This window comes from Crassostrea angulata, chromosome 5 (assembly GCF_025612915.1).
Source record: "Crassostrea angulata isolate pt1a10 chromosome 5, ASM2561291v2, whole genome shotgun sequence".
Lineage (NCBI taxonomy): Eukaryota > Metazoa > Mollusca > Bivalvia > Ostreida > Ostreidae > Magallana > Magallana angulata.
This window is the reverse complement of record NC_069115.1, coordinates 25,376,383-25,404,252: the sequence shown is the minus strand read 5'-3', so window position 1 is coordinate 25,404,252 and position 27,870 is coordinate 25,376,383. Positions and strand designations below refer to the sequence as shown.

General features: G+C 34.3%; 1 protein-coding gene across 1 annotated transcript; it reads right to left on the bottom strand.

Annotated features, from left to right (window-relative positions):
- Positions 1-545: 545 nt before the first annotated feature.
- LOC128184778 (metabotropic glutamate receptor 1-like) lies at positions 546-27,607 on the bottom strand. The gene is made up of 8 exons (XM_052854364.1): positions 26,372-27,607; positions 9,651-9,900; positions 8,483-8,715; positions 7,888-8,137; positions 6,775-6,964; positions 4,902-5,025; positions 2,708-3,599; positions 546-2,049 (listed from the first exon to the last, which is right to left on the bottom strand). The coding sequence occupies exons 1-8, from the start codon at positions 27,027-27,029 to the stop codon at positions 810-812; spliced, it is 3,837 nt and encodes a 1,278-aa protein (XP_052710324.1). The 5' UTR covers positions 27,030-27,607; the 3' UTR covers positions 546-809.
- Between the last annotated feature and the right edge of the window lie 263 nt (positions 27,608-27,870).

Here is a 27,870-nt window from a genome sequence, read left to right as displayed (position 1 = left end):
CAATCGATAAACAGGGTGTGTCAAATTCAATCCTGTCACTTTCTTGTCAGTTTCAGCCGCCGTAGATTTCGACCAATCGATAAATGGCGTGTAGATTTCAGTCTGGCTGTTTCTATGAAGCTATGAATTAACTATAAGTTTCCGTAAGAAATAGAGGGAAAAATACTTGGTGGGTGTAAATATATATATACATTAAAATTCTTTGTTATACTTTCATGTTAAATACTGAAATCTGATTGGTTAAGACGCAGTTAATAATATCTACTATTACCCTCAGCGTTAGCAACGCACTTGGCAACGGGTAACATTATAAAATATTACATGCGCGAAAATTATGCGCGTACGGTTCGCTGTAGAATTCACGTTATTCCTATATAAAAGCAGTAAAATTTTCTTAAAAATTTTAAAAAAGACATTCAGTATAACAAAATAAATAGTGCCTGTTTGGGAGGATAACAGTTGAAATTGACACCCCTCGAAAACCATTGTCAACCTCCGCTTCGCGTCGGTTGACAATGGTTTTCTCGGGGTGTCAATTTCAACTGTTACCCTCCCAAACAGGCACTATTTATATAATATTATGTTAGAAAAGATATTATTTAATATGAAAAAGTTTTCTAAAAAAGTAAAAAGCAATCATGGCTAGTAAAACAGTAAATTAAGTCCTCGAAGTCTTTAAAAAAGTTTAAGTAACGTTTTAACAAATGAACGACAATTGTAAGTATAAAAAATGTAATTAAAAATAACAGTGCAACTTATTAAAATAATTTGGCTACACTAGCAAGCACAAACTGTTTATTTGACACCAGTTAAACCTCACTCGATTGAACATCGGACATGTCCAAGTCAATCCCTCTGTTTTTCATGTAATCTCGAAAAGAAAGCATGGACACTTCCTCCTCCTCCAATTTCTGAATTCCATACGTCGCCATGTCGTCTGCTGAAGCAGGAGAGGCAGCCGACGATGTGTATGACGTCACACTAAGTCTGGGCCTTGAAAACTGCCCAGGAATGGCGTCCGTGATAACACAGTTACAGTGACCTGTTTGTTGTAAAGGAGAAACACACGTCTTTTGTTGCATTTTTGATAATGGATAACGACTTTTGTCTAAAGACTTTTCCTCCACAATTACCGGATGAGGGAACTGTCTTCTTTTATACAGATCGCTGTACCCTATCTTTAGGGTAGGTGGAGACTTGTGAATGGTACAACTGTTACTATTATTAAAAGGAATTTCGTCAATTTGAACGAGATGCCCATTTTCTATAAGTTTTTCGGATTCATCGTTATAGTCTTTCAATTTTGAATCAAATGATTCACTGGAATATTTAATAGATGTGCCGGCAGCATATGAATCATCTGTTCGTTTAATAGGAAGAGGCTCACGTTTGTTTAACGGATGCAACGACTCAGATTTAAAAGGGACTTCAGCCGATACATTCTCATGAACAAGAAGATTTGAAAAATTATTCATTGGGAAATAGAAATCTTCCCCCTTGCGGTCTCCCTCCAATGACGAGTCATACCCTCCCAATAAAGGGCTCCGATCGGAATGCCTCGGAGACAATCTATACACCCCTCTATGATCAGTAGAATCCGATACAGGTAAGGACAAGAAAATTTCATCACTGTTGATTGAGCCATTTGACTCGTGACAAACATTTCCGGCCCTTCTCCGTCGAATGGACGAGCGGTAGAGGAGGTTGTCGTACAGGTCGGCGTCCGTCTGACAGCCACAGTCCTGCTTACACTGTCTCCTTCTCTTCTCACTCCCACTTCGTGACTCCTCTTTCGAGCTAATGGTGGACAATCGATCGTTCTCGTCCCCGGAGTCCGAGTTGGAGTTATCTTTCTTGTTCCATGGAAACTTCTGATTGGTTGGGACCTGAATGTGCATCGAGTTTTCCCGATTCAGCTTTATGTTTGGTGGTAGTGAAGCGGTTTCCTTTCTATTGTTAATTGTATGCTTTTGACCAAGTTTTAATTTACCAAAAGAAAACTTCTTTCGGTGTGGAAATCCTATTCCCTTCTCAAATGGCATCTTGTCTCTGAAATAAGAAATCGATAACATATAGTATTTGCAGTATAACAACACTTAAATTGCAGAACTGAATGTATATATATATATATCATGAATTGTCATAAAACACAGTTTTTATCAGATTCATTGATAGAAATATGGTTTCAATAAGATAAGAAAATTCCACTTTGACGAATGATTATAAAAGTTGAAGGTTTATGTTATTCATAACTGCATATCTGTAAGGGAACACCTTTATATAGGTCGAACTATTCTACACGATTTTCACGACATTGATTGGTGATTACTGCAGACCATATTGTCAAAGTATGGTGTCATTCATCAGCTGTGTGAGATACCGGTGTCGACAACCTAAATACTCGGACATCAAAATAACGACCACTTACCATAAGCTAACATTAAAGAGAAACGCGATAACGTCATTGGCATATAGATTTCTGGAGATACTGACCATAAACACCAAATCTTTTGACACGTTTATTTCCTCATTGGGATCGTATCATATCGACTCCGCGCTTGTTTATGGGTTGCTGTTGAGATACAGGAGTTCTTTACATCTATTTATGGAAGTTAATGAAAAAGTACTTTTTGTTGGCAAAATAAAACTTGTTTTGTCTTAGATCTATTTGCACGGCTCTTGCTTGGACTCTTTTCTTTCAACTTACTTTCCAAAATCGTTTCCGCTCTCTGAATGATAGGACACTGAGCCTATGTGGCAGCGCACATCTTTGGACGTGGTAAACGCACTCCTCGTGTTCTTCTCTGGGGCGCAGACGATAACATATACTTTTGGGAAAAACAACAGCACCAATGCTACAGTGGCACTAAGAAAAATGCAAATGGACATAGTCAGTATCATTGGCTCACTGCCAAAATAATACGCAAAGAACCCTAACCAAATGACGCAGGTTGTGTACATGGTAAAACCTATAAATTTCGCTTCGTTGAAATTTTCCGGCAAGTTTCTGGTCTTAATAGCGTAAAGAGTGCACATAAATATTAGCATCAGATCGAAACCAAATGGGACCGCAATGCCCATCGTTGTAGTGTTGCAGATGAGTCTCACGCGTTTTACAGTTGGATAGTCCAGCATTGAATCAGCGGGCTCAATAATTAACATCACAGTAATAATGGCACACTCTATTCCCACGACAATACAAGTAATGATAACTTGGGCTGACGCGCTCATAAACCGAGGCTTCTTAGTGATTATCTTTTTGGTTCCTTCTAAAATTCTGGCGATTCTGTTTGTTTTTGTCACTAATGATCCATAGATTAAGGAAAAAGACAAACCAGGTAGGATTCTTGAAAAATAACAAGTGACGATTGTAGGTTTTGCCAAAAGAACAAAGTTCGATGAGTAAGCCATAATGATTCCTAACATGATGATATACATCAACTCCCTTGTTGATGCTTTCACTACAGGAGTGTCGTGGTGACGTAAAAATATGACTCCAATCCACAAGGTGGCAAAAATACCGCAACAGGAAACCGCCACCACAATCACAGCCTCGTTGTCGTACCAACTCAGGTACTCTATGTTGATCTCCTTGCAAGCTGTAGTAAAAATAACACAAGGTATTCAGTAAATGAAAAAAATGTAACGAAATACTACATTGACATGCATAGTTTATTGAGACTGTTTGATTCAAGAACAAAATCCATTGTTACTAAGTGTTACATGTACTATCAATCCCTATGGTAAGTAAACTTTAAGCTGTTACTACGTACTTTTTACATGTACCTATGCTTAAATAATTACGAAGGAAAATTTAATAAAACATACACTGTAACACAGTTGATTATGTGGCGTTTATCTAGTTTCAAATTTCATGTTTTTCGAATCAGTAATTAGAATAGTGATAATAAGAAAAACAAATTTGAGACTCAAAAGAGACTCAGTATTCATTTCCTTTGATCCAAGAATTGATATATCATGATGCTAAGATCTTAAATACAGTTTCTTGAGTCTCATTAACGTATCGACTATTCGCATTATGCCAAATCATCACAATTATTCATGAAATGGCGACATTAGAGGACATAACATTGACACTGTTTGCCGCCAACGAATGGTCCTTAACAAGTAGAGTGACGCTTAATTAAACATTCTTATCACAGAAAGGGGCGAATACGATTTTTATTAATTTATAGTCTCAAAATATAATCATATTAGTCATATTTTGCAATTATGTTATAATATTTCTTAAACCTAATGTAACATAAGTAATCAGAGTATAATCTCAATCGTAAACCAGTGCTGGCCGTATCATTTATATTAACAAAAGCTAGTGTAATATATTGCGAATATGGTCATCTTATTAGACTTTTCATATTTACAATATTTAAAGCTACATGTATGCACGCCATATTTTGCGTCAGTTTTGAATGACGGGGAAAATGCATTTTAACAGTCATACACTTGACGTTATTGATACACACGTATATCAGATAGGTATTGCATGTTGTAGGCCTAGTATCATATGGTGTTTTTTTTATCTGTGTCTTTGAATTAATTTGCTTAATATCACTGCTCCAGTATTTTTGCTATTTTTACCCGAGGTACTTTAAAAAATATAAGAAATAAAGATAAAAGTGGATGTCGTTGAAAAAATGCAAATACTACCTAATGTCTGTCTCCTGTTTACCACAAATAACGAACTAGCCGTAACATTTGGTCAATCCATAGATATAACTTTACAGAAAAGCACTTGAAGTATATGTTCGGTGTGTATATACATGTATTAGTATATATTGTATATTTATATGGATCAAAGAAAGGCTATATTTTTCAATTATAGCAAAAGTCTCATTTTTCCATGCAATGTACATGTAGGTTTCATTGACTAGGGACGGTACCTGTCAACTCCTCATTCGGCCACCAGCCAATGGCGCACGCCTTACACGTGTTGGAATCCATCATGATCTCGTTCTCTTTGCAAGGAATACACGTCCAGCAGCACTTGGTCTGATCGTCCAGCTTCTAGATAACAGAGAAAACCTGGGACATTGATACTCAACACTATCTGGATATTCGATATTTATTATTTAATCATTTTTAATACAGCAGCTATTATTGCATGTTCAATTTTTATATCTCGGACTTGCATTTGTAACACATGTAACAAAAAATTTGTTCTGATTAAATAAACTGTATACATTGTATATAGGTACGAGAAAAGACCTAGAAACAACTCAGACATACACGTGTGTCTTTAACCTTGCCTGATGCATTTTACCTATTTCTTATTTCATTTTAAAAGCAATGTTCTTTATATAATGGCTTATATATACAGTCATCACATGCACATGTAGTAGCAGTTGACCGTATTAGTAATTTTATTATACAAAATTCTACAATTCAACTTTTGTTCCAACAACGAATACGAAAGTCTCCATCAAGAGATTAATACGATGGCAATATATTTTTAACACGATTAGGATAATTCATTAACAATTAAAAAAAGACACATCCCCCAGTAACATTCCTTCTAAAACTGAAAATAAATCCGTTTATACAAGGTATTAATAACAAGTAAATTAAATTGATATGTGATTTGTATCACAAAAAAATATTAGTAAATCAATTAGCCAAATGACGAAGGCGTACTGAAGCAATTGAAAACCACTAATAGTACCTAATGTATTTGTTTCGAAAAGGAAAATTCAGGTTAATTTGTTATCAAATTATATGATGGTTATTGTTTTATTCTGCATTGCAAAATGCAAAAAAAAACCTCGGCATTTACCAGTGGATCCTTTTTTTCAGTCCTACATGTGTCGGTACTAGCTGTACCACGATGTTAAATTTGACTATACATATCAAAGAACAACATCACGGACTTATATCGTACTCGTTGTAACTGTAAAGTTCAACATTAGATATACGACATCGCTTGTAGTTCAAGTGAATGATAAACTTTGATTATACTATATATATATATATACACATGTTTTATACAAATGATTGCTGACAATGTATTCTAAATAGGTATCTAAATAATGCGGACTGTACAGGCTATACTACACAGTTATTACATGCACTGGTACACATGTACCCGCGGCAGTAGTTACCCAATAAGCTTTTGCTATACAAATATACCACATATACCAAACAGTGGGTTTTTTTTTAGTCTATACATCATGGCATGGTTTTGAGTTCCATTTTCATACTTTGGAAATCTTATGCATTGTTTATGCTGTAAAGTTTATCTACAAGTTGTTCATGTAAATGATGTACACATATTGCCTGGTCTATCAATAATATATGCAAATTTATTAAGTGCACATTATTTAAATAATTCTCTGAAATGCATCATGTGATCGGTCTAAACAGTCACATGACAGGGCGAACGAACATAACTTCGGATGCCTTAAATTAGGAAAATAAGGAGAACAGGCACATCCAGTATCTATATTATACCAGAAAAACTAGTTGAACTACATTAAACTTAAATTTTATTCAACACGAGTTATAAAATAAAGAAACAAGTAATTTAACATAGTTGGGTACATAACTACATATTTAGATATTTGCTTTCCTAGAGTTGGCAATCTTGTAGGAACAAAATATATTTTCTATCGACGTATTTTGTATGCAAATTAAGTCCCCATAATTTGGTATACATATTTACCATGTATGCAAGTGAACAACACATATTGATTACTGTACAGTGTACCTATGATGTATGCAAATGGAGTGCATGTACCACACAGCGAGGAACTTACGTACTTTGACTGAGCCTTTTGTGCATGGATCACTACACACAGACTCCACTTCACTGCCAAATCCACTGGACGGCCAGTAGATGAGGGATTCATTCATAGAGAGCTGACCAGTCTCCCAACTCCCTACTCTGACGTATTTGTACGTCACGTTTCCCGCCTCGTCCTTTATTTTTTGAAAATTCATGATATCATACCTGAAGAACAAAAATGAAGTTTAGAGTTAATTCGTAAACTCATATATGTGTTTCGTATAGAACATTATATCATTTGGAGGATATATTGCAGTCGCATTCCTCAGTATCGTTTAACTATGACGATGAATGAATTCTTCAATCTAAAAACTTTGACGTAAATATGTGAAGCTTATCTATGCATATATTCGAGTACCTTAATACCGAAAATAAATAATTAAATATTTTTCTAAAGATCTTTCTTTCCTAACAATTTTCTTCTTGTTTCTTTTGCTGGTAAAAACATCATTAAAATTTGATGTCAATTTGAATTGATAAATAGTAAGTTAAATTCCTATCCTATATCCTAGAACTGATCAGGTATGTATGATCGCCAAGACACGTTTGAAAAAAAGGTTCAATTTAAACGTTTGCCAAAAGTGAGCAAAACAAATAAGAATCGTTTAAACAGGAGCTTTAGCCTTTGGTGGTTGTTCCAAACAGCAATGTGACGTTGTTTCATTGCTCCTTGGAATCAACAAGATTGTCTGGCTTTTGAGCTAAGACTACGCAATCTGCGCATATTTCACTTGAAACAAGCGTCATTTTTAACTTGTTTTAATGCAAGAAAAAGATAGTTACATCCTATCGAAAGTCTAAGGCCTTGTTAAATTGGTTTTAAACGTGGAACAAGTCACTGAATATTCTTGCCTTTTAATTAGAAATATTCTAAAACAATTCCAGTTCTTTTAACTTTCATTCTGTTAGGCTCTATTTCAGATTGACAAATCCATTGCGGCCCGAAACCCTTCATCGGCTAGCATTATGACATTTTTACTTGCAAAATTATGCTCGCTAGTCATGTTTTAAGTAACATATAAGCTGGCATAGCTTATGTAATTATATGTTTAAATTTCATCGGAAAAAAATGAATTGTGATATCCTACCTTGCTGGCGGATCACCATTGGCGTCATAGTGTAGTTCATAATTACTATAGGTGGTTAAAGAAACGTTCAGCAGGTAGTCCAGGTAAAGGTCTCCTTTCACTGGGAGCATCTCAGGGCAAAGTCCCTTATTACTGCCGCAGATATTCACCTGCATATTGTGCAAAGCATGCGCCATTGTGTATACGGCGTTTATAACGAAACCAAGTTTGGAGTCCTGTACATACTCCCGTTCCCGTCGTGTTTCTTTACCTGATGAAATAGACAACGGCTATAGATAAAACAGGTCAATTCCTGTAATGAATAATGATAACTACAAGTTTTCATGTTTAAATATATTTTAGACAAATTTTAAGTGAGTCAAAAGACAAATAATGTAAATCAATTGTTGTTTAACACAAATAAATATTTAAATTTAAAAAAAATGAAAATTGCATCGAATAAAAAACTACATGTATACAATGAAAATACAACAATGTATTTCATGACAAAAACATTTATTATGTAAGTATAAAAGTATTAAGTCCTTTAATAATAACATTTTAAAGATTTTTTTGATAAAGATAAATAAAGATATTTAGTAAAAATCAAATTAACCTGTACACTTCTTGAAGCCTTTCTCCTGTACTGAGTTATCATTAAATGTACAGTCGTACGTCTTAGCCCAGAACTCCTTGAACCAGGGATTTCGGCTGTTTGTGTACGGGTTCAAATTGTTGAAATATTCGTCAAAGTCTGCAATTTTTGGCGATGTCAGTTTTATTGACATCCCTCCAGCTACGTTTTCCTCGTTTCCTCTGACGACGTCGGGTCTGTCATTCCAACCATCACTACAACGAATAAAATGGGCTACAATACTTGCATGCACTACCAGGAATTTAAATCTGAACGTCATTGCGCGTTGTAAATTTTATTGTACGATTAATTGCATAACCATTATGTACTTTTGAAAAAAAAACCATTCAATCATATTTTATCGATCTGAATAAAGATTTTTCCCGACAAAGTTTTTGGCGCGATATTTTTAGCCGCGGAAACGCACTTAGTAACATCTTTTATGGCTGTTCCATCAATTATTCATACCCGACAAAGAGGGCAAATGTATACATACCTTGGCACTGGCATAATTATCCGACACAGTGTTAAGGAATCATTATGAATAAATTTTCTTTTAGTAATCGAAGTGTACTTCCGGTTAAAATTCTTAAAAAGTATATATAAAGAAAAGCGTTATTTGAATCACTTTGTAACTTTATAAATGTTTTAATCTCTAGATTAAAAAGCATTTGAATTTTTTTTTAGTAATATATACATGTAATTAAAGATTTAAATGAAACTATAGTCACTGCAATGCGAGTCACAATACGTGCGCAAATAGTTAAAGCCGGGTGCCTCATACGGACACAACTGTGATCGGTCGAAGTAATTTTGGAAAAAAATTGTAGTCTGTAGAAAATCATTTAAAACTACAAAAAAAACCCCAAAAAACAAAAAACGAACCAAAAACACAATTTAGGCCGAGAAATTGCAGATGATTAATATAATGAATTGCGGGTGTGGATTCGACACCATCCCGATAAACGACGAAAGTTTTGAAAAACTGACGGGAAAATATATACCATGAGTGTTAACAAAAAATAAAGAACCCCCCCCCCCCCCAAAAAAAAAATACCACTGTCCCAATCAATCACCCCTCAAAAAGGACGAACGTAGAATACACAAGTACATATACAAGTATATGTTAACACCATGGATAATAGAATACCTTCCAACAACCAGAAAATGGTTTTTGGCGCCCGGAACCATTGTGGTGGCGTTGTACAGAGACCGCACGGTCTCGCCATCACAGAAGCAGATGACCACCCTGGCTCGTTGTTTTTTCATCAGTGTTTTGATTATTTCTGTATGTTCTTCATCCGTGGCTCCTCTTGCTATTTTTGCAGATTTCGCGATGCACACCCCTGCATCATCAGCAAGCTTTATAAATGATTCGATGCCCCTTTGTCCATAATTTCCTGTTAATGAAGATTTTATTTTTTACATTTGGTTTTTACAAGTGATTGCAAAAACCAATGTTGGGTAAACATACAAATGTACTGCTCGCACGGTTAACGAGGCCCACAGGCCTTGATGGTCACCTGAGTACCATAGCCATTAGACTGACATGTCAGAGACAGTCTCTTGTTTGCATTTTAAGCTTTATTTTGAAGTCTAAACTCTAATCTAAGACTCCTCTGGCTTTACCCCGCTTTTCTCATTTGATGTTTTAAAAAGATTCATGCATGAAAATTGGACGGGGGGGGGGGGGGGGGGGGGGCTCAAGAGTCGGAGGAATCTCGATTTATCTCCCATGACTGTGATAGTACAGAAGAAAGTATTACTAAATCAATACATTTTCATTATGTGGCCTAGGACTTGAACCCGTCTCCAAGTGTTATGAATTTCACAATTTAGGCAGGGGGCTTAATGGACACCATTACCATGCATTTAGTTTTCCTTAAATATATATTGGAATAGAAAAGAAGATTTTGTAAGATTCCATACATTTTTCCTATATGGCCATACTGACCTTACCCTAGGGCCTAAAGCCCTGACCCAAGGGTAATGAATTTCAAAATTCAGAATTTCAAAATATTGGTACAGAGCTTCATGGACATCATAGCTTTTAGTTTTTCCCCACATGTATGGAAGAAGAAAATGAGATTTTTAAAAAATTTGGCTTTTTTCATATATTGGTTATGTAGTTTTTAAAAAAAAGTTAAAAATGTGAAATTGATGATAACAAACGACGCACTGCGCACCACGACGGACTAAGACCGACTGCAATAGGTCACCTGCGTGACTCCTGTGACCCAAAAATCGATCGAAACTTATGGTGTGTATATGTGTTTATGGAAATATTTCAGTATTCATCAACAAAGTAATCTTACAACCCATTCTTTCTGAATGCGTGGTTGTGTGATTATTTATAAACGATTAAAAACTAACAATTTTTTTTTCAAATACGAGTATTTGGATTCAGTCTACATGTAACACCAGTGCCGTTTGTGGGCTACTATTTCCAAAACTTTCTTGCAATAAATTCTCTAAATACCTTGAAACATATCTATAATATAAATGATGATTTGTACCCCCCCCCCCCCCACACACACAATTCAATGATTCTAGGAAATTTCAGGATGAATGATAGACCGAAGTGTAAGCACCGCTTTATTACAGTAGTGACATGTCTATCCATTAGCGAGTGCTAATGGACAACAAATTGATATAGCTTCAGCAACACCAAACACTGTCCTAGTCAGGCTATTAAAGTATATTAAGCAGAGTGTTCAGCTACCGAGTGTTGTACAGGAAACTACACAGTGGCGCCTATATATAGGCAAGTATCCTACATGAAAATGACGCAGAAGTTGTCAAATTTTCAAAAATGTAATAGTGATTTCGTAGTCTGTGCTTTGTCTGAAAAATTGGGCGATCAAATTAATATACATCTATAACAATTTCATATGTTTAAAATCTATTAAACTTTGGTAATCGAAAGCCTTAGAATTACAGGAATACAAAACCATCTATGGTTTCTGTATGCTGGGTACCGAGAACCAGACATAACGAGCAGATTATACACAATCCATGAAAGAATTATTGTTATGAGATGCATGCAGTGTTAATTATTTTCATTCGGTGTACATATTTGCCCTTCTGTTAGCATTAGAAATCTATGACATCAACATGTTCAAATTTCAATAAAACACACGGCATACATGTGAGCACAGGTATTTCATCACAATAGTTTTATATATTGGATAGTTTTATTATTGTACGATTAACGTCAAAATAATCTTAACTAAATACAAAACGGTGTCAACACCGCTAAACTAGGAACGCACGATTTCCAATAAGGCTTTCAATTTCTATTCTAATCATCAATTATACGCCATTTAAACACAGATCTCAAATATTGACAAAGGGTTAAATATTTACGACCGTTTTTGATGAGTACAGAATACATGTAGTACAGAGAGCCAAACAAGATGATTCACGCATTGAATGCAGTATGTCTGCATCTTGCTGAAGAAAGCACGATATATTCGTTCAGTGATCTTTAGAAATTAATTCCATCTACATATTTAACGACTCATTTGGTGTTTAGCTCTCATTAGAACTATATGTGTCGCAGGGTCTTGTATGAATAAATAACGCTGGTACTGATTTCAGCTACATGTATTCACTGCTTCTTTATTTTGAGGATTGTATATTATCAAATAAAACCTATAAGTACAAACACTCGAGTTCACACTCACAATTCATATGCAACATCGCACGGTAATTTAGAATATTTGAATAAAATGAATTAAAAGTAATTTACAATTAATATATTTCAATTACAAGGTAAACGGAAGCTTACCAGGTATCCAGAACTATGAGTTAACAAAATATATGAAATATCTTGTACAGGTAAGGTAAAGATACACTTCACTGTGTCTACCATGAAGGTAAAAGTCGTGGGGGTTGGGGAATTGGCGGGATTTTCGCTATTTATAGTGAGTTAGTAAAGTCATGCATATTAATGAATTCAGTCGTAAATTTCTATTGGTCAGCTGTAATATAGTAGTAAAGAATAAACACGTGGTCAACATACACCTGTAAACAAAATCCTCACGTGACTAACCCAAAACTCATTCATACGTTCACTCATTCATCTCTTATACAAGCTCCATTGGCAATGCGCGCCAAATGTAAATACGCAAAATATAAAACAATATATGACAACTGCGACATATGTTAAACATAATTTTTCACGTTCAGTATCCCCGTTTCCCGCTTTGGAACCATATGAACACCTTAAAGCAAGGTACAGGCAGCTGTAAAGGCTTTACGAAAACCAGACATTTTTAAACTTTGTTCTTTATATACCAGTTCCTATTGGTATAAAAACTGTGCTTTATTAATTGTAAAAATCTATTGAACAGGGTTATATTGGGTTCGTAAAAGTAGAATATATTGACGGGTTTATTGTAATATGAACAATAAAATACATTTGTACTACTAATATGTGATAAGATTATAAAGAGAAAATGAGGCGCAGCATTATTTTTGGTTCCGGTATTGCTTATAAATAATAGAGATTCAGAGCCAGGCCGGCCATTAAGACGTATTGGGGACCGCGGACGCTGCCAGTTCTATGCCGAGACAGATTTGTCTACCAGATTCTTCCCTGTCAACTATGTATAGAAAAGACGAACTCGTAAAACAAATCAATAAAAGGATTCCCAGAAACTTTAGCTACAGTTTTTCTGCATTATAGCTCAACATATTCAAGGCAAATTACAAAACATTCATTCCAATATATAATACAGTTCTGTGTGAATAAAACAGTAACAATACAGCAGTCAGTCTGGTATTCGTGTGCGACCACATTATGGAAAAATCGTGAAAATTACTTACATCGGTATGATTACAATTAAAACCATAAATATACAATATAAACTGAAGCACTGATGGATCCAACTATTACCTTGATGAAAACAGAGCATGGTTGAATTTCTTTTTTAAGACTATTTTTAAAAACAAATGTATTCTCTTGTGAGCACACTGAGTTTCTACTGTCTTTATTAGATCTTATCCGTCATAATCAACCAATACTCACATATTCTTCTTTCTGACACTCACATTTCCGGCCGGTGTCTTTCTAGAAATGGGTTCTGTAAATACTTTACCGGTGTCGGCCGCTGCAGATGTTACATTGTACAGGGAAAGGGTTTTATACGAAAGACGAATAGGGCCACTTAAAAAAATATTTTTATCTCGTAATCACGAGATAAGATCTCGTTATTACGAGTTAATCATCTCGTTATTACGAGAAAAGATCTCGTTATTACGAGTTAATCATCTCGTTATTACGAGTTAATCATCTCGTTATTACGAGTTAATCATCTCGTTATTACGAGAAAAGATCTCGTAATTACGAGAAAAGATCTCGTTATTACGAGTTAATCATCTCGTTATTACGAGTTAATTATCTCGTTATTACGAGTTAATTATCTCGTTTTAACGAGAAAAGATCTCATAATTACGAGAAAAGATCTCGTTATTACGAGTTAATTATCTCGTTATTACGAGTTAATTATCTCGTTATTACGAGAAAAGGTCTCGTAATTACGAGAAAAGATCTCGTTATTACGAGTTAATTATCTCGTTATTACGAGAAAAGATTTATTTAAAATGTCGCGTTTCATTATTCTAATCTTTTTATGTAAAACTACTGCAATGTCATACTTAGCATAATCATCGTTTAAAAGCGTACGCATAATTTGATATAAAATCGGATCAAGCAGTTTTAAAGAAATTTTAGAAGAAGTAGCAAAGCAGATTGATTAATAAATTCATCGAACTGTTTATCAATTATTAAGAAGGATACGTGTAATTTGTTTTCAGACTCCAAAATGTTAGTATACAAAATCAATTATTTTCAATATACATGTAGGTTGTGTATAAACATATAAAACACTAATTCGGGTAAATCGTGTATATCCATATCCATGACTAAAACTATAAAGTCATAAAAGTTATCTGTAACTTTTACGACTATAGGACTACCTGGTATATTTACTTCGTAGTGGGATTATAATATATATAAGTTAAATAGTAAAATTACATGAAGTTCTTTCCTTTCATTCATATAAGATAAAATGTGAAATCCAATTATTGATATCTAGAAATTAATGACAAATGATCGTTGTTATTTTAAAATATTAATCAAAATTGAATAAACGTTTCTTGAATGAAAAAGACTGAAAGGGTTATCCAGTCGAATTCTTTTCAGAAACGCATCATTTTATGTAGATCTTTTCTCGTAATAACGAGAAAATTATCTCGTAATAACGAGATCTTTTCTCGTAATTACGAGATCTTTTCTCGTAATAATGAGATCTTTTTTCGTAATAACGAGATAATTTACTCGTAATAACGAGATCTTTTCTCGTAATTACAAGATCTTTTCTCGTAATTAAGATAATTTACTCGTAATAACGAGATCTTTTCTCGTAATTACGAGAAAACTAACTCGTAATAACGAGATCTTTTCTCGTAATAACGAGATAATTTACTCGTAATAGAGAGATCTTTTCTCGTAATTACGATATCTTTTCTCGTAATTACGAGAAAACTAACTCGTAATAACGAGATAATTTACTCGTAATAGCGAGATCTTTTCTCGTAATTACGAGATAATTAACTCGCAATAACGAGATCTTTTCTCGTAATAACGAGATAATTTACTCGTAATAACGAGATCTTTTCTCGTTATTACGAGATAAAAATATTTTTTTATGTGGCCCTAATCGGCTTTCGTAGTTTTATTATTATCTAACTATCTATTAATTATCACTTTGGACACTAAAAGATGTCGGGAATTTGCTTCTGAGTCAATGTATCTCAAGATCTCCAGAATAAAATAAATAGTGTTTGATAATATTCTTGAAAATATGTGCATGTAACAGCACATTTGGTGTGCTTTTGATCGATGTAATTCAGTCCCTAAATGATATAATTAAAACGGCTTAAAACAATCATCCAATCACTTCCTGGCCCACTATTATCGAACATTAAGGATTAATCAAAACAACTCTTATTGTTCATAAAAACTGCAATGATCTTTAACAAACATGCAGTGACAATGAAGTGGAAAAAAAAACTCAGAAGGACGGACAGCATATAGCACTGTGCCAGGTTGGCATGATGGAAACTTGGACATTTTAAATTTAGGATTTCAGTATAAAGACAGTATGTGCGTATTGATTATAATATTAGGAATGCATTCATTGTAGTACTTCATTCGACATCCAGTTTCCCAGATTTACCAATTTTTCTGCAAAGTGTGACCATTTTGAAGAGAGAGAGAGAGAGAGAGAGAGAGAGAGAGAGAGAGAGAGAGAGAGAGAGAGAGTTTACGTGTGGATGAATTGGATTAGAATTGGTTCAGATTAATTATCTGATTACATATTGTTTAAAGTTGTTTAAATTTATCCCAGTCAACATCGGTGATATTTCACATACAAGAACATCAGGTAACAACAGCAGTGTCTGGGAAAGCCTCAGTCCTTATCTCTGCTTATGAAATACGCTGTTCTACGTACTATAAGCTTATGTGTAGCTTTATGTAAGCTTAAGAGGGGTCATCTAGTTTCTATCATCTAAGGTATGTACGTGTTTATGTTTAACGAACGTAAAGTACGCTAGGATATAATTATCTTCCACCGATAAAGTTGTCCCCCTTGGGAGCGAGTAGCGATCCAAATCAAACACTCCACTATATTGATCGTTCTACATCGGGATTAGTATCGACTTGTAATAGGCTTCAGTTTGTACAGGTAATTGTTCAACAGACATCAGATTATCTATTAACGGTAACACCTGAATGGTCAATGAGGTTATTCTATTTTTAGCCATCTTGACTTTTGTGCTTTTCAACCAAAGATTTCTGAGTTATCTATGGATTAAAGACATCAAAGTACACATTGATTTATTTGAAAGGGCGCTTGATTCATCAATGAATAAAAACATACAGAAAACAAACTTGTGAAGATATACTGGTGTGTGTACCTTCCTGTGGTTATCATTTTCATACGATAAGTTTTCCAACAGTCAACTTTTTTCTCAACTAAAGAATGCTATTTTTTTTCCTCAAAATTATTCATTTGATAGTTTTCGTCTTAACAATCTTGATTGTGTATTAAGTAGTGGCATAGTCTATTTCTGGAGAGACAACCAATTGTAAATTTTAAGTAAATAGGATTGTTCATGATTGTATTTGAAAAAGTCCGAGTCCCGTATTTACGCCATCATACAGCTTTTGATCTTATCCCAGGAGGCTATATTTCACCCACATTGCATGTTTCAGACTCTTTGGTCTCTCTTGAGGGGATTAAGAATCAACTCCAGTTACATTCAGCTTTAATCATATCTAGATGAATTCCTTTTCCGTATATGATAACTTTATTGCAATATTGCCAAAATAGTACTTTGCTTTTTTTTGGAATTTGTTTAAAAAAGCAATGAAATAGTTATACTGACGGTCATGTGAGCATGAATAGTTGAAATCAGGGTTCCTGGGAAAAAGCAGGAATAATTAAACCTAAATTCGTAGGTACATGTACATGTATTAGTATACTGTTAGTTGTAGTCGAGTCGGTAGAGAGTCGCTATATGGTCCAGTTTTTGTACGTGTAGTATGGTACATTGTATAATTGTGAAACATGAAGTCAACACGCTTAATCAATAGAATATAAGCACATATAGTTCAAAATTGTCACTTATTTTACAAGAAAAAATCATCAACGCTGATGTTTTGGGATTCTAAGGTTTTCGGGTTTCTTTCTTACCAATAAACATTAAAGAAAATGGAGGAATAAGGTTATATAACGATGGATGAGATACTAAGTAAGACTAGTATTTCTTTTAAGAGAATGATGCGCATGAAATGTTTTTATGTAATGCCAAAAGCAAAACATGCATCAAATAAGATAAATCGCACTGTTTTGTAACTTTCCGAAATAGGAAGGAACGAATTAACTTTACGTTTATTAGGCGGCGATCAGTTTTTGGAGCGCAGTTCGCTAAATTCGCAGTTCAAAATTTATAATTCATATTTGGGGCCTGAAATTTTTAGAGTCACCAACTAGTGTTAACCACTACCACCATGAAAATATGGTGAAGTGGTCAAAAACCGATTGTCTTATTAGGCGAAGTATCATTTATGTAACTGTATTAATGTTTAAATCTTAAGTCAAATTCATCAAAATAATTTTCCTTAAGTATTAATTATATATTTACACGAAGCTGTCCTGCATAGTTAAGTAAGTAGCACAAATATATGCGTAATATATGCGCAAATAGTGAGGTTTACCGAATGCCTCACACGGACACAACTGTCACTGACCAAAGCCGATCACAAAAAAATATCAACTTATCTAATCATTCTTTTATGAATTCGTTCCAGGCGATGTATATTCGACAAAACATCGATTTGTAACACTTCCATGGGTTCAATACTTGTACTATATTAATTCGAATCGTGGTCTTCAAATGGTGCCATCTTTTAAAACTCCAATCCTTTTTATTTTATAGTGTATACTCTATTTTTGTCATACTAGTCTAATTCAGGACTATTGAAAAACTCACCAATTTCAATCAACGAACACTTTGAATAAAGACCCACTAATTATTAGAAATATAACTTTGTGTTTCAATAATTGTACGTTTTATGGATATAATAGATGTCTGTAAACCGCAATAGCATATTAATAAACCACTCAATTGTGAATTACATTGCTCAGTGGTTGGAGCACTAAACCTTGGATAACATTATAAAACAGGGCTTTCTATGATGAGAGATCGATATCACAAATTTTAAGAACTTAAGGGTATTTTTTTTTAAAAAAATTCTTCGTATTTGTTAAAATATTCAAACTCTGACTATAATTAAAAACTTTGCTTTTGCAAGATATTATTTCATAATAAAAAACAAATCTAAATTAAGAAAATATCATTTGAAATTGTAATTTACGATTATAAAGAAATGGATATTTGCGCAATTATCTAATACGGTTAATCCTCTTGTAAGCATTTAGAAACAACAATATTAAAAAGACGTCCACTGTCAGTATTGAACAAATTTGTATTTCTCAAATGACCATCAAATAGACCTCAATAATTTTATTGATATGATCAGCAAGGGATTTTACTTGTCTAAGAAACTAAGTCCTTTATTTGACGTAACTTAGAGATGCCTATCAATATATTGTCCAAGGATGGAAAAGACACGCATTGACTTTATTTTTTTTGCAATGCTAAGACTATTTAAAAGATAAGGTTGGTTGCCTAGTCAGTGTATTATGAGTTGCCATAAATACATATATTCCAAAAACAGCAAAGACAAGTGGAGTCTTTGCCGTCGCAATTATTCATGCGACATTCGCATTGAAATCAATGCGTGTTTCTTGAAAACCAAACACTTCATTGCTCTTTTTTTTAATAGTGAAAACACAAGAGCTTTGTTTCGATTAATTTCATATGGTTGATTATAATGGGCTCGGAAAGGACTGGACACCCCCCCCCCCCAAAAAAAAAATGGAAGTGTTTTTTTGCTGTTTTTAAATACCATATACGGACTGAATTTTATTTACCGAGAGCACATCAAATATGCTGTTAAATATTTTAAGAAAATTATTAAACCAAAATTAAACCAAACACTATTGGTTTGGAGATACATTAATCATGACTAAGTAATATTTTCGCGGCACCCTTCAGTATCTGCCACTGTAGGTAGGTGATAAGTATAATAATAAAACCCTTTCCCTGTACATTGTAACATCTGCGGCGGCCGACACCGGTAAAGTATTTACAGAACCCAGTTCTAGAAAGACACCGGCCGGAAATGTGAGTGTCAGAAAGAGGAATATGTGAGTATTGGTTGATTATGATGGACAAGATCTAATAAAGACAGTAGAAACTCAGTGTGATCACAAGAGAATACATTTGTTATTAGTTTTAGCCGTTCACTAGTGCTTGGTGTTCTCGTCTCGTGTATCTGCTATAAAAAAGTTATTAACTAAGATTCCTATTGGACATTTTAGCGAACTTTTTTTTTAATATTTTAACAAGTCTAAAGCTTGTGTACATACATATAAATCTAGCAGTTTATTGAAATTAAAACTAGATCAGCTATTGGATGTTTCTTTATTTACATCCTGCTCTAGCATAGCCATACGAAATAAACGAATATCTCTTTGGTCGACTCAAAACACAATTGATATATGCATGGTAATTATCTTATTTTCGTTTCAATTTCTAACAATGCGAAGGCTGTAAATCTCTGCGTGCACAAAAGAAAACGAGGAAATTAGCTTTCTGCTTCATCATAAAACACCCTTGCCGTGAGAACAAGGTATTGTTCAAAACAATCAGTCGTGATTTCGTGGTCCCCAAAACAAGTAGGCCAAGCCAAGGAGGAACGAGAGAGAGGCACGCCCCAGGGCCAACCAACCAGCGTTATATGGAGTGTTGTCCATTGTGCGCAAATATTTTAATGACGTAGTACTTAGACCTATAATCAATTTTTGCACATCATCAAATTAAAGTCTTTTATAATATTCGCAACAGTTCCTATTTTATCTAACACATATCGTAATGTAATATACCGGTGTTACATAACAGTTCACAGAGGCTTATGAGAGTCTAATTTAAAGGGATGCATGTATGTGAATTATTCCTATTTAATTTCTAATGTATCTTCAATGATTCAGACAAATTTTGACTGACCACAGCGGGCCAACTGATTCGCTTAGACTTACAATAACAACATAACTAAAGGATGTCTTTTACACAATATCGCTGTTATCATTGCCATTAAAGATATTCGTGCGCAAATGAAGGGATGTGTTTTTCATTGTTATAAACTTTCTGCACTAACAGTTTACAACTTAACTCAATCAAAGAGCAATGAAGATAATTTGTCAGTGTATTATTCTAAGTGTTTTACAGTATAAGTCCTTTTTGTTTCAACTTATGAACGCACAAACTTGTTCTAGAAAGTAAACAAGAAATCTACGCGAAAGCGTATGGTTTGGGTCGACCACGATATCGATTGTTTCACATGCTTTAATGAATCGCCGTTTCATTAATACCGATTAATAATTCGTAGCATTTGTCAAGAGGTTTTATTATTTCCATAAAGCTTATCATAATGACAAATCTTTAATTTGGTTTCCGACATCAAAACAATAACCTTAAACTAAGGAAAAAGATACCATTTTTCGAGTCAATCCAAATGGGTAAACCCAATAAAACCCGGAGGGCTTTATGATAGATTTGATCACGCCCGGTCGTATTTGAACACCTCATTATATCCAGAAAAGGATTCCTTATTACTTATATTTATATTAATATTTTCACCAATGGTTCAGTCATTTAATTCATAATATTTTTACGTTTTTTTTTTTTCATTTCGTATAACTATGCAAACCCCGCTTGCGCCCTACAATACGTCATTTTCGGTTTTGGTGAAACGTATCAGACTATACGTTAACTACACATGTATTTGATTCGCGTTGTTATCATCGACAAAGTAAATATAACTGCATGAAACCTTACATGTACTTATGTATGCTTAAGACAGCTTGAATATTATTATATTATGCTTACACTTTGGTGAAGTAAAACGGTGAAAATTTATTATATTAATTCCTAGAGGATTTTTCTAAACTTGTGAAACATTTGTGTATGGCTTTTTTAAACTTCCTTGATGAAAAATAGTTTTCTCCATAGTTTTCCTGTTCGACCAAATTGCCTTTTTGTTTTGCAACAGTGTCTTGTCTCCAGACAAATCAAGTTTCGTGGAAATATGATTACTGTGGGAATGAAAGTCATTAAAGTGCGGATTATTGCTCGTCCGCAGGTGCTGCGAGTGCATATAATTATGTAATTTAGTTAGGAGAGAGAGAGAGAGAGAGAGAGAGAGAGAGAGAAAAGAGAGAGAGAGATCACTCTGCTATATTCAAAGAATGTTCAATTCATTGTTTTACATGTACAAAATTGAGGAAACCACGGGGTTCTCGATTATTTTGGTTCTATGCCCTCAATATGGTATCTTCTTTTCTAAACGAGTTCTGTTATATCTTGAAGAAAAAAAATATTACTGATATTTATTATAATATCAAATCTATAATGTTATTATGAAGTAACATGTTATATGTAAAATCGAAGGATATTGAAGATTTTGAGCTAAATTCGATGAAAATAACCACTAAAAAAATACGAAAGACAACAAAGAGTTCAAAGTTGTACTCTGCTGGGATCGAATTTCAATCTTTAAACTCTCTAACACTCCTACCGCTGTGCATGAGACCAAAATACATAGAATATAGAATACGACCCATTCAGTACAAAACACGGCACCGTGACACTTGTAAGAAAGAGAATGGTGCGCATACGGCATACAGTGTTTTTAAATCACTACAAACAAGTAGCTTGATATTGATCAGGTTTCCGAGTTGATAAAAATTCAAAGATATAATTTCTCCTAAAATATCTGTAATAACTGAATGTTAAGAATATCAAAATTGCCATCAAAATTTGCAGTATAAGCACAACTAGCTTCAAGTAAACATGTAGGGTAAAGTTTTAATTGGCCAACATATTTAAATCAGTCTAAAATCTATAGCTAACTAACGCGCGTTATTCAATTTTTCTACACAGCCTTGTTGTGTTAAAGGACCAACGACATCCAAAACTAAGCATTCAACGCTACATTTAAGTATACATGTACATGTACCATTTCAATACATATGTAAACAACGACGAGAGTTAAATTTGTTAACAACACAATGAATTTCAAACTCTGTATCTTGCTTGTAACCCGATATTGGAGTTTCGAATTTTAACGAGGCACTAAAATATTCTACATGTAAATTATATGTCTTACGGTGCTACCGTTGTGGCGAGTGAAGCAAGAATTACACATACCTTGCATCATTGTTAACTTCGTTTTATACAGTTATCAACTAACATTAAAGAATACGAGAGAGAGAGAGAGAGAGAGAGAGAGAGAGAGAGAGAGAGAGAGAGAGAGTTATACGATTTCTAAGTTTAAAAAAAAAATCTTACAAAATACATAGATTTGCTTTCACCTAAAACCGTTCTTTACTTTTGGAGAGACTTGATCAGTTTGTAAAATGTAATTTATGTTTATTTGGTCAAAATTGTTAACGTTAAATACAGTATTACTTTCCTTGTACCTTGTTGTTAACTGTACATACGTTGTATGCCCCTGGTCCCTGTTTGTAGGTGTGTAATTTCCCATTTTCCAATTTAATGGATTGACAATATGCAATATCTGTACATATTTTTCAACTGTTTATTTTTTCTCTTTATTGTTTTTTATTTAGTTCAAAATGAACTTTTAAAAAAAAATCTTCCCTACTTATACTTACTGTACATGCATGCAAAATTAGCTTAAAATTGGATCGATATGACGGTAAAGTATGGCAATTGCTAGTATAAATAAATATAATCTCCCTATCAAAAAAAAAAATCAAAAACATCATCTAAAGCAGGTATCACAGTCTATACTGAAACAGCTAGTACACGCATTACAGATGTTTGACCACCTCTAAATTTATCACGGGAAATGTAGCGCTATATTACTGTGACGCCATACGTTAAAATCTAGAATCATTTGAGAATGGAAAAAAATTTCTTGTGCGGTACTCAAAACGTGTATTTAAAAGGCACCGTGTATTACAAGTTAAATGTTAGCCATTTTTGGCATAGCACCATGGGAGAAAACATTAGAGAGCATTATGGGACGTAGACAAAAAAAAATTTCTTGATGAATCTGCAGGTTTAGCTCGTTCTTTTTCCCGCACGCATTGGTTCTTAGAGCTCGCTTCACTCACCGGTGCTTGGCGCCGGCGAGCTGCGCTCGCTATTAAAAATCAAAATTAAATTGATATGAGCGCAAATCGTGTCTAGGTGCCTTTAATTCTCTTTTGAATCAAAACATGCCTATTTCAAAGAAGAAGAAGGAAAGAAGAAGCTGGCAAAGCAGTGACGTGTTCAATCAAAGTATCTCTCTCACCCTATGCCTGGCAGAAATTGAGTACATTGTATTGTAATACTTATGTCCTTCTTTCTTTGTAACAAATCAGTAAATATGTCGATTAAGTAATTATACTATATGTATAATGTCTCTATGATAAGTAAAATTAGTGCATACAGACAAAGCAATACATGTCTTCATTTTTTATTAACCAAAGGAGCCATGTGGCTTATAGGTATATAGTAGTAATACACACAATTAACAGGAGAATGGCGGAGGGTTCTACATGGTATATACATGTACTTAATGAATGACATAACATAAAAAAACAATTAGGTTATCATAACCGCTTGCCTCTCTGTTAACACCCATTAAGCCATGCACATATAATACCAATAACCATACCGTACCCACGACATTGTGAAGTCAACAGGAATTACCGTTAGATGTACGTAAGAAAACTCCCTAACGTTGAACTATTGAGTATTTTATTCTATATGTTAGTTAGTAAAAAAAAAACAGGCTTCATCAGAGGCAGCGTAGAATTATGAATTCAAAGCGTAACTTATTTAAGTTAATTTAGTGGGAAATGTTATGATGAAGTTTTGATACGACTGGCTATAGATTTGATACACACATCCAAACCAAATACCGTTTAACTATTCATCCCCCAAATCCCCGCTTTTGGTGCGTTCACGATCCAAAGTAAGATTTGGTTTACCTTTGTCTATTATTTCCTGGTAGTTTTATGTTCAGAAATGTATTTATTAAACTCTCTACGCTTCAACTATTGGACCCTTGGTTAATTACAGCGATTGTTTTCTTCTGGGAAATTAGTTTTAACAGTTTGATAATCACAATAAACCGGGTAACTATAGCCTCCTTTGTTAAAATAGATCGATGAACACGTTATTTTTATCTATGTAGTGACAGCTGATGAAAATAAATAAAGAAATCAATATAGAAAGCACGAATTCTCCTAATTAATTTAATATTTAATCAGTTTTAGCGGAAAATATTGATTTCTATTTAAATTGCTATCACAATCGACATGTACGGCGTCGGTCATTTATAAGCAGAGAGCGCCGAGCTGTGTTCTGGGCTGATAGCTCGCGCCATTTATCACTTACTGCTTGTTCTGACCCATATTAATCAAGATTTTAATTGCAAATATAAACAGTTCATGCCCTAAATCATAATTATCAATAACGATAGAGGAATAAAAAAAACCTCTCTGGCGATCGCTCTTCGGCTTAATTTTGGGTTTATAAATAAATCATGGTCCACAAAATATATTTTGATTTAAATTTCAACACCGATATCAATCTATTTGACATCATTACTTCATGAAAAATGATTGGTTTTCATATATTAGGGCTGGAATAGTTAGATCTATTTCCTTGAAACTCACTTTGCCATCAATGATCGTTAATACATGTATTTCAATAAATTTTGACTCTAGTGTATCTCTATCTTGTCTTATTGAGTGGAGCTTGTGCTGTCGTCGACAGAGGAGTTTGAATGGCCTACTCAGGTTCAAACCCCTGTACATCAGAGGGAACCGCTCACGGGAAGCTAGAGACACTGGCTGTGGTGCTTCACGAGTACTGTGTCATTGTCGGAGATATATTGTGTCATATTGTCAGTTTTATATTTGAACCCAACCAGATAGTTAATGCAAATTTACATTATGATTTGTGTTTCAAAACAGTTTGATATTACAGGTCATCATTGGTCATAGTTAAGTACAACATTTATTTTGAAACAATTAAATCTCGTCTTTTAACTTTTTACGCCCGTTTGACACCGCATTTATACGTATAAAAATGCCTCGAGAGAACTCTAGTGTCTCGGTCTAGTTACATCAGATCTTTATTTTACATTTTCAATTTCATTTAAAATATCTTTAGAGCTTGTTAGAGAAAATGCATATTTCATATTTTGGGAAGGTGGGTACCAAGAGAAAAAACATAATTATATAGGTTGTAACATTATGAAATTTCTTAATAATATTTAATGAAATGTAAATAAAAAATATGACCTGCATTTTTAAAGGAGTGCGATAATTTCTCTTCTTGTTTTTGCGGTTTTAAAGGCGCTCCTGTTTTAACTCCCACTGTCGTGAAATTTGACACACAATAATGTCGATCGAATCTCAAGATCCGTTTTTCGGATTGTAGGAGCACATAAACATGTACCATTTAAGTAATATATTGGAGAAAAATGCAGTTTTTCCTGACAAGGAACCATCTACAGAATCGAAATGTTTCGTGAATTTACAAACTATAATATTTTGAACAAAATTTGTCATATATTTTGTCAAAATTGCCGAGTTTTTTTGTTTTTGTTTGTTTGTTTTTTTAAATCAATAATTGAAAAATCTGCTTGAAAAGTGAGGCTTGTTTTTCCAATAAAACGATCTGAGCTATGATTCTCTCTAGCATCACAATATAAGAATTTTGAGAGCAGACATGTCCATTTTTTTCCATTTTCAAGAATAAATGTAGAGTTTGTTTGCAAACTCAATCCCATATCTGATAAAGATCTGTTTAAAAAAAATCGATCGAGAAGTTCCGAGAAACTACAGAGCACGTCTAATAAATCAAGCTAGCCCTCCCAAAACGCCTCCTCAGTTTTAGATACTACGGTATTCCCTTTTGTTTGCATTTTGTATTCAAGTGTCAACTCTATTTAAATTGTAAAATTCACGGAAGTAACATGCATAAAGATAAGCAGTAAAAAAGAGATATACAACCGCTAACCGCTTTATCAAATTATCAAAAACTGAAACTGAACTGTAATGAAAAAAAAAACACCCAGAGAGAGAGAGAGAGAGAGAGAGAGAGAGAGAGAGAGAGGGAGAGAGACAGAGACAGAGACAGAGAGCTTACCATCTGTGTGTACTGTTGAGATATACGTCCAGTTGAATTGGAGCACTATGTCTAACAAGGCTTGCGCCTGAAACATGTCTGAAGGAACCACTCTCATAAAATACTTGTACAAGTTTTTATCACTTAGCTCCATGCTGGTAGCAGAGTAACCTATCTGGGGTAGCTTGAAGATCTGCAGTAGGTTTTGGACCTGGATGGTGTTCTGACTGGTGCCCGGTCCAATCAGACCAACTATCGGCTTACGATTCTCCGTTTTACATCCGTCGGTTGTATTCTTAGATTCCGATTCATCCAGACTTGCAATAGAGTCTTTAATGAAATCTATGCTTTGTTCCAAACAGATTGGAGAATACCAGCAAGAGTCTCGAATGTCATACCCTAGAGTAATGTTAGGTAGAAGAGAACTATCGTTATTAATTTCTTCTAGTGTGCGGAGAAAAATTTCTACCCGATGTATTCCGTACTGTTCCCAAACCTCGCCACAAGTACGGGTATATCCGGTCAAGTCTTTCGGACCTTTGTGCACCGGAAATAACGCCCCTATCACTAGATCTCCCTCTGGATCAGACCGCGCAATTCTTCGTTTTTCAGCAAAAACCGACATAACGAATAAAAGCAGAGAACACCGAAAAATGTCCATTTTTATCAAGCATGGCATAATGCCGTGTAGAGTTTTCAATAACCTTCTCAATCTGTCAGTTTAATGCCGAAAAAGTTGATTCATTATCAATAAACTTCCAATTTATCTCACATTTTGTCCGCAAACTATCGAATCATTCACTTTTCCTCTTTATGTTTGAAGAAGTCTAGTGCAATAAAATAAAAACAACTCCGGGAAGACTCGTTTGTTTTTCTTGCCCCGTGCATAAGCTGCTATGTCCGTAAAGGCGATATTAGACAAGTAAGACATCAAGCGCTCCCGATTTCAGAAGTCGATATCCACTGACACTTGCTTCTCGGAATAATCAGAAGTCACATTATCGACAACATTTTGTGATCTCACGAGACAGAAGAGTTCCAATGTCAATCGAAAACACAATCTAAACTGTCTATAATGAATTACAGTTGCTGAGAGTGTCTCACTTTCTCCAAGTCATGCTTAGCACTTTAAGTTCTTACACATTTAAAACCACTGCAGCACATACACTACAAATGTTTGCACATACTTATTCATATTAAGCAGTCACGCCGTGAGAAGTGGTTAAAATTTTGTCGTGTGACGTATAGGAAACATGAATTAGAAATTGTACGTGGAAAGACCGAGTGGTGCGTGACGTGACAAAGTGCATCGAGTCTTCACGCTGAAATTCTGTAAAATTTATGAACCTACTCCATCAGACTATGAAAGTATATATCACGCTCGATTTCATAGTATGAAATCCTTGTTGCAAGCACAGTCTACACAATTTACAAACACTTACTTTGTCTTCATTCTTTGTTTTCTTATAAAGTGTTTATTTGTATCAGATGATTTAATTTGGATTCATTATAAATCATCT

Bases quoted from the DNA above. Each gene is read 5' to 3' on its own strand.
- LOC128184778 (XM_052854364.1), bottom strand. From the start codon at position 27,029: ATGCCATGCTTGATAAAAATGGACATTTTTCGGTGTTCTCTGCTTTTA. The intron at 9,901-26,371 runs GTAAGCTCTCTG...CTTCATTAACAG, and splicing joins CTCAACAGTACACACAGATG to GAAATTATGGACAAAGGGGC. The intron at 8,716-9,650 runs GTATTCTATTAT...TATTCGTTGTAG, and splicing joins CATTTTCTGGTTGTTGGAAG to TGATGGTTGGAATGACAGAC.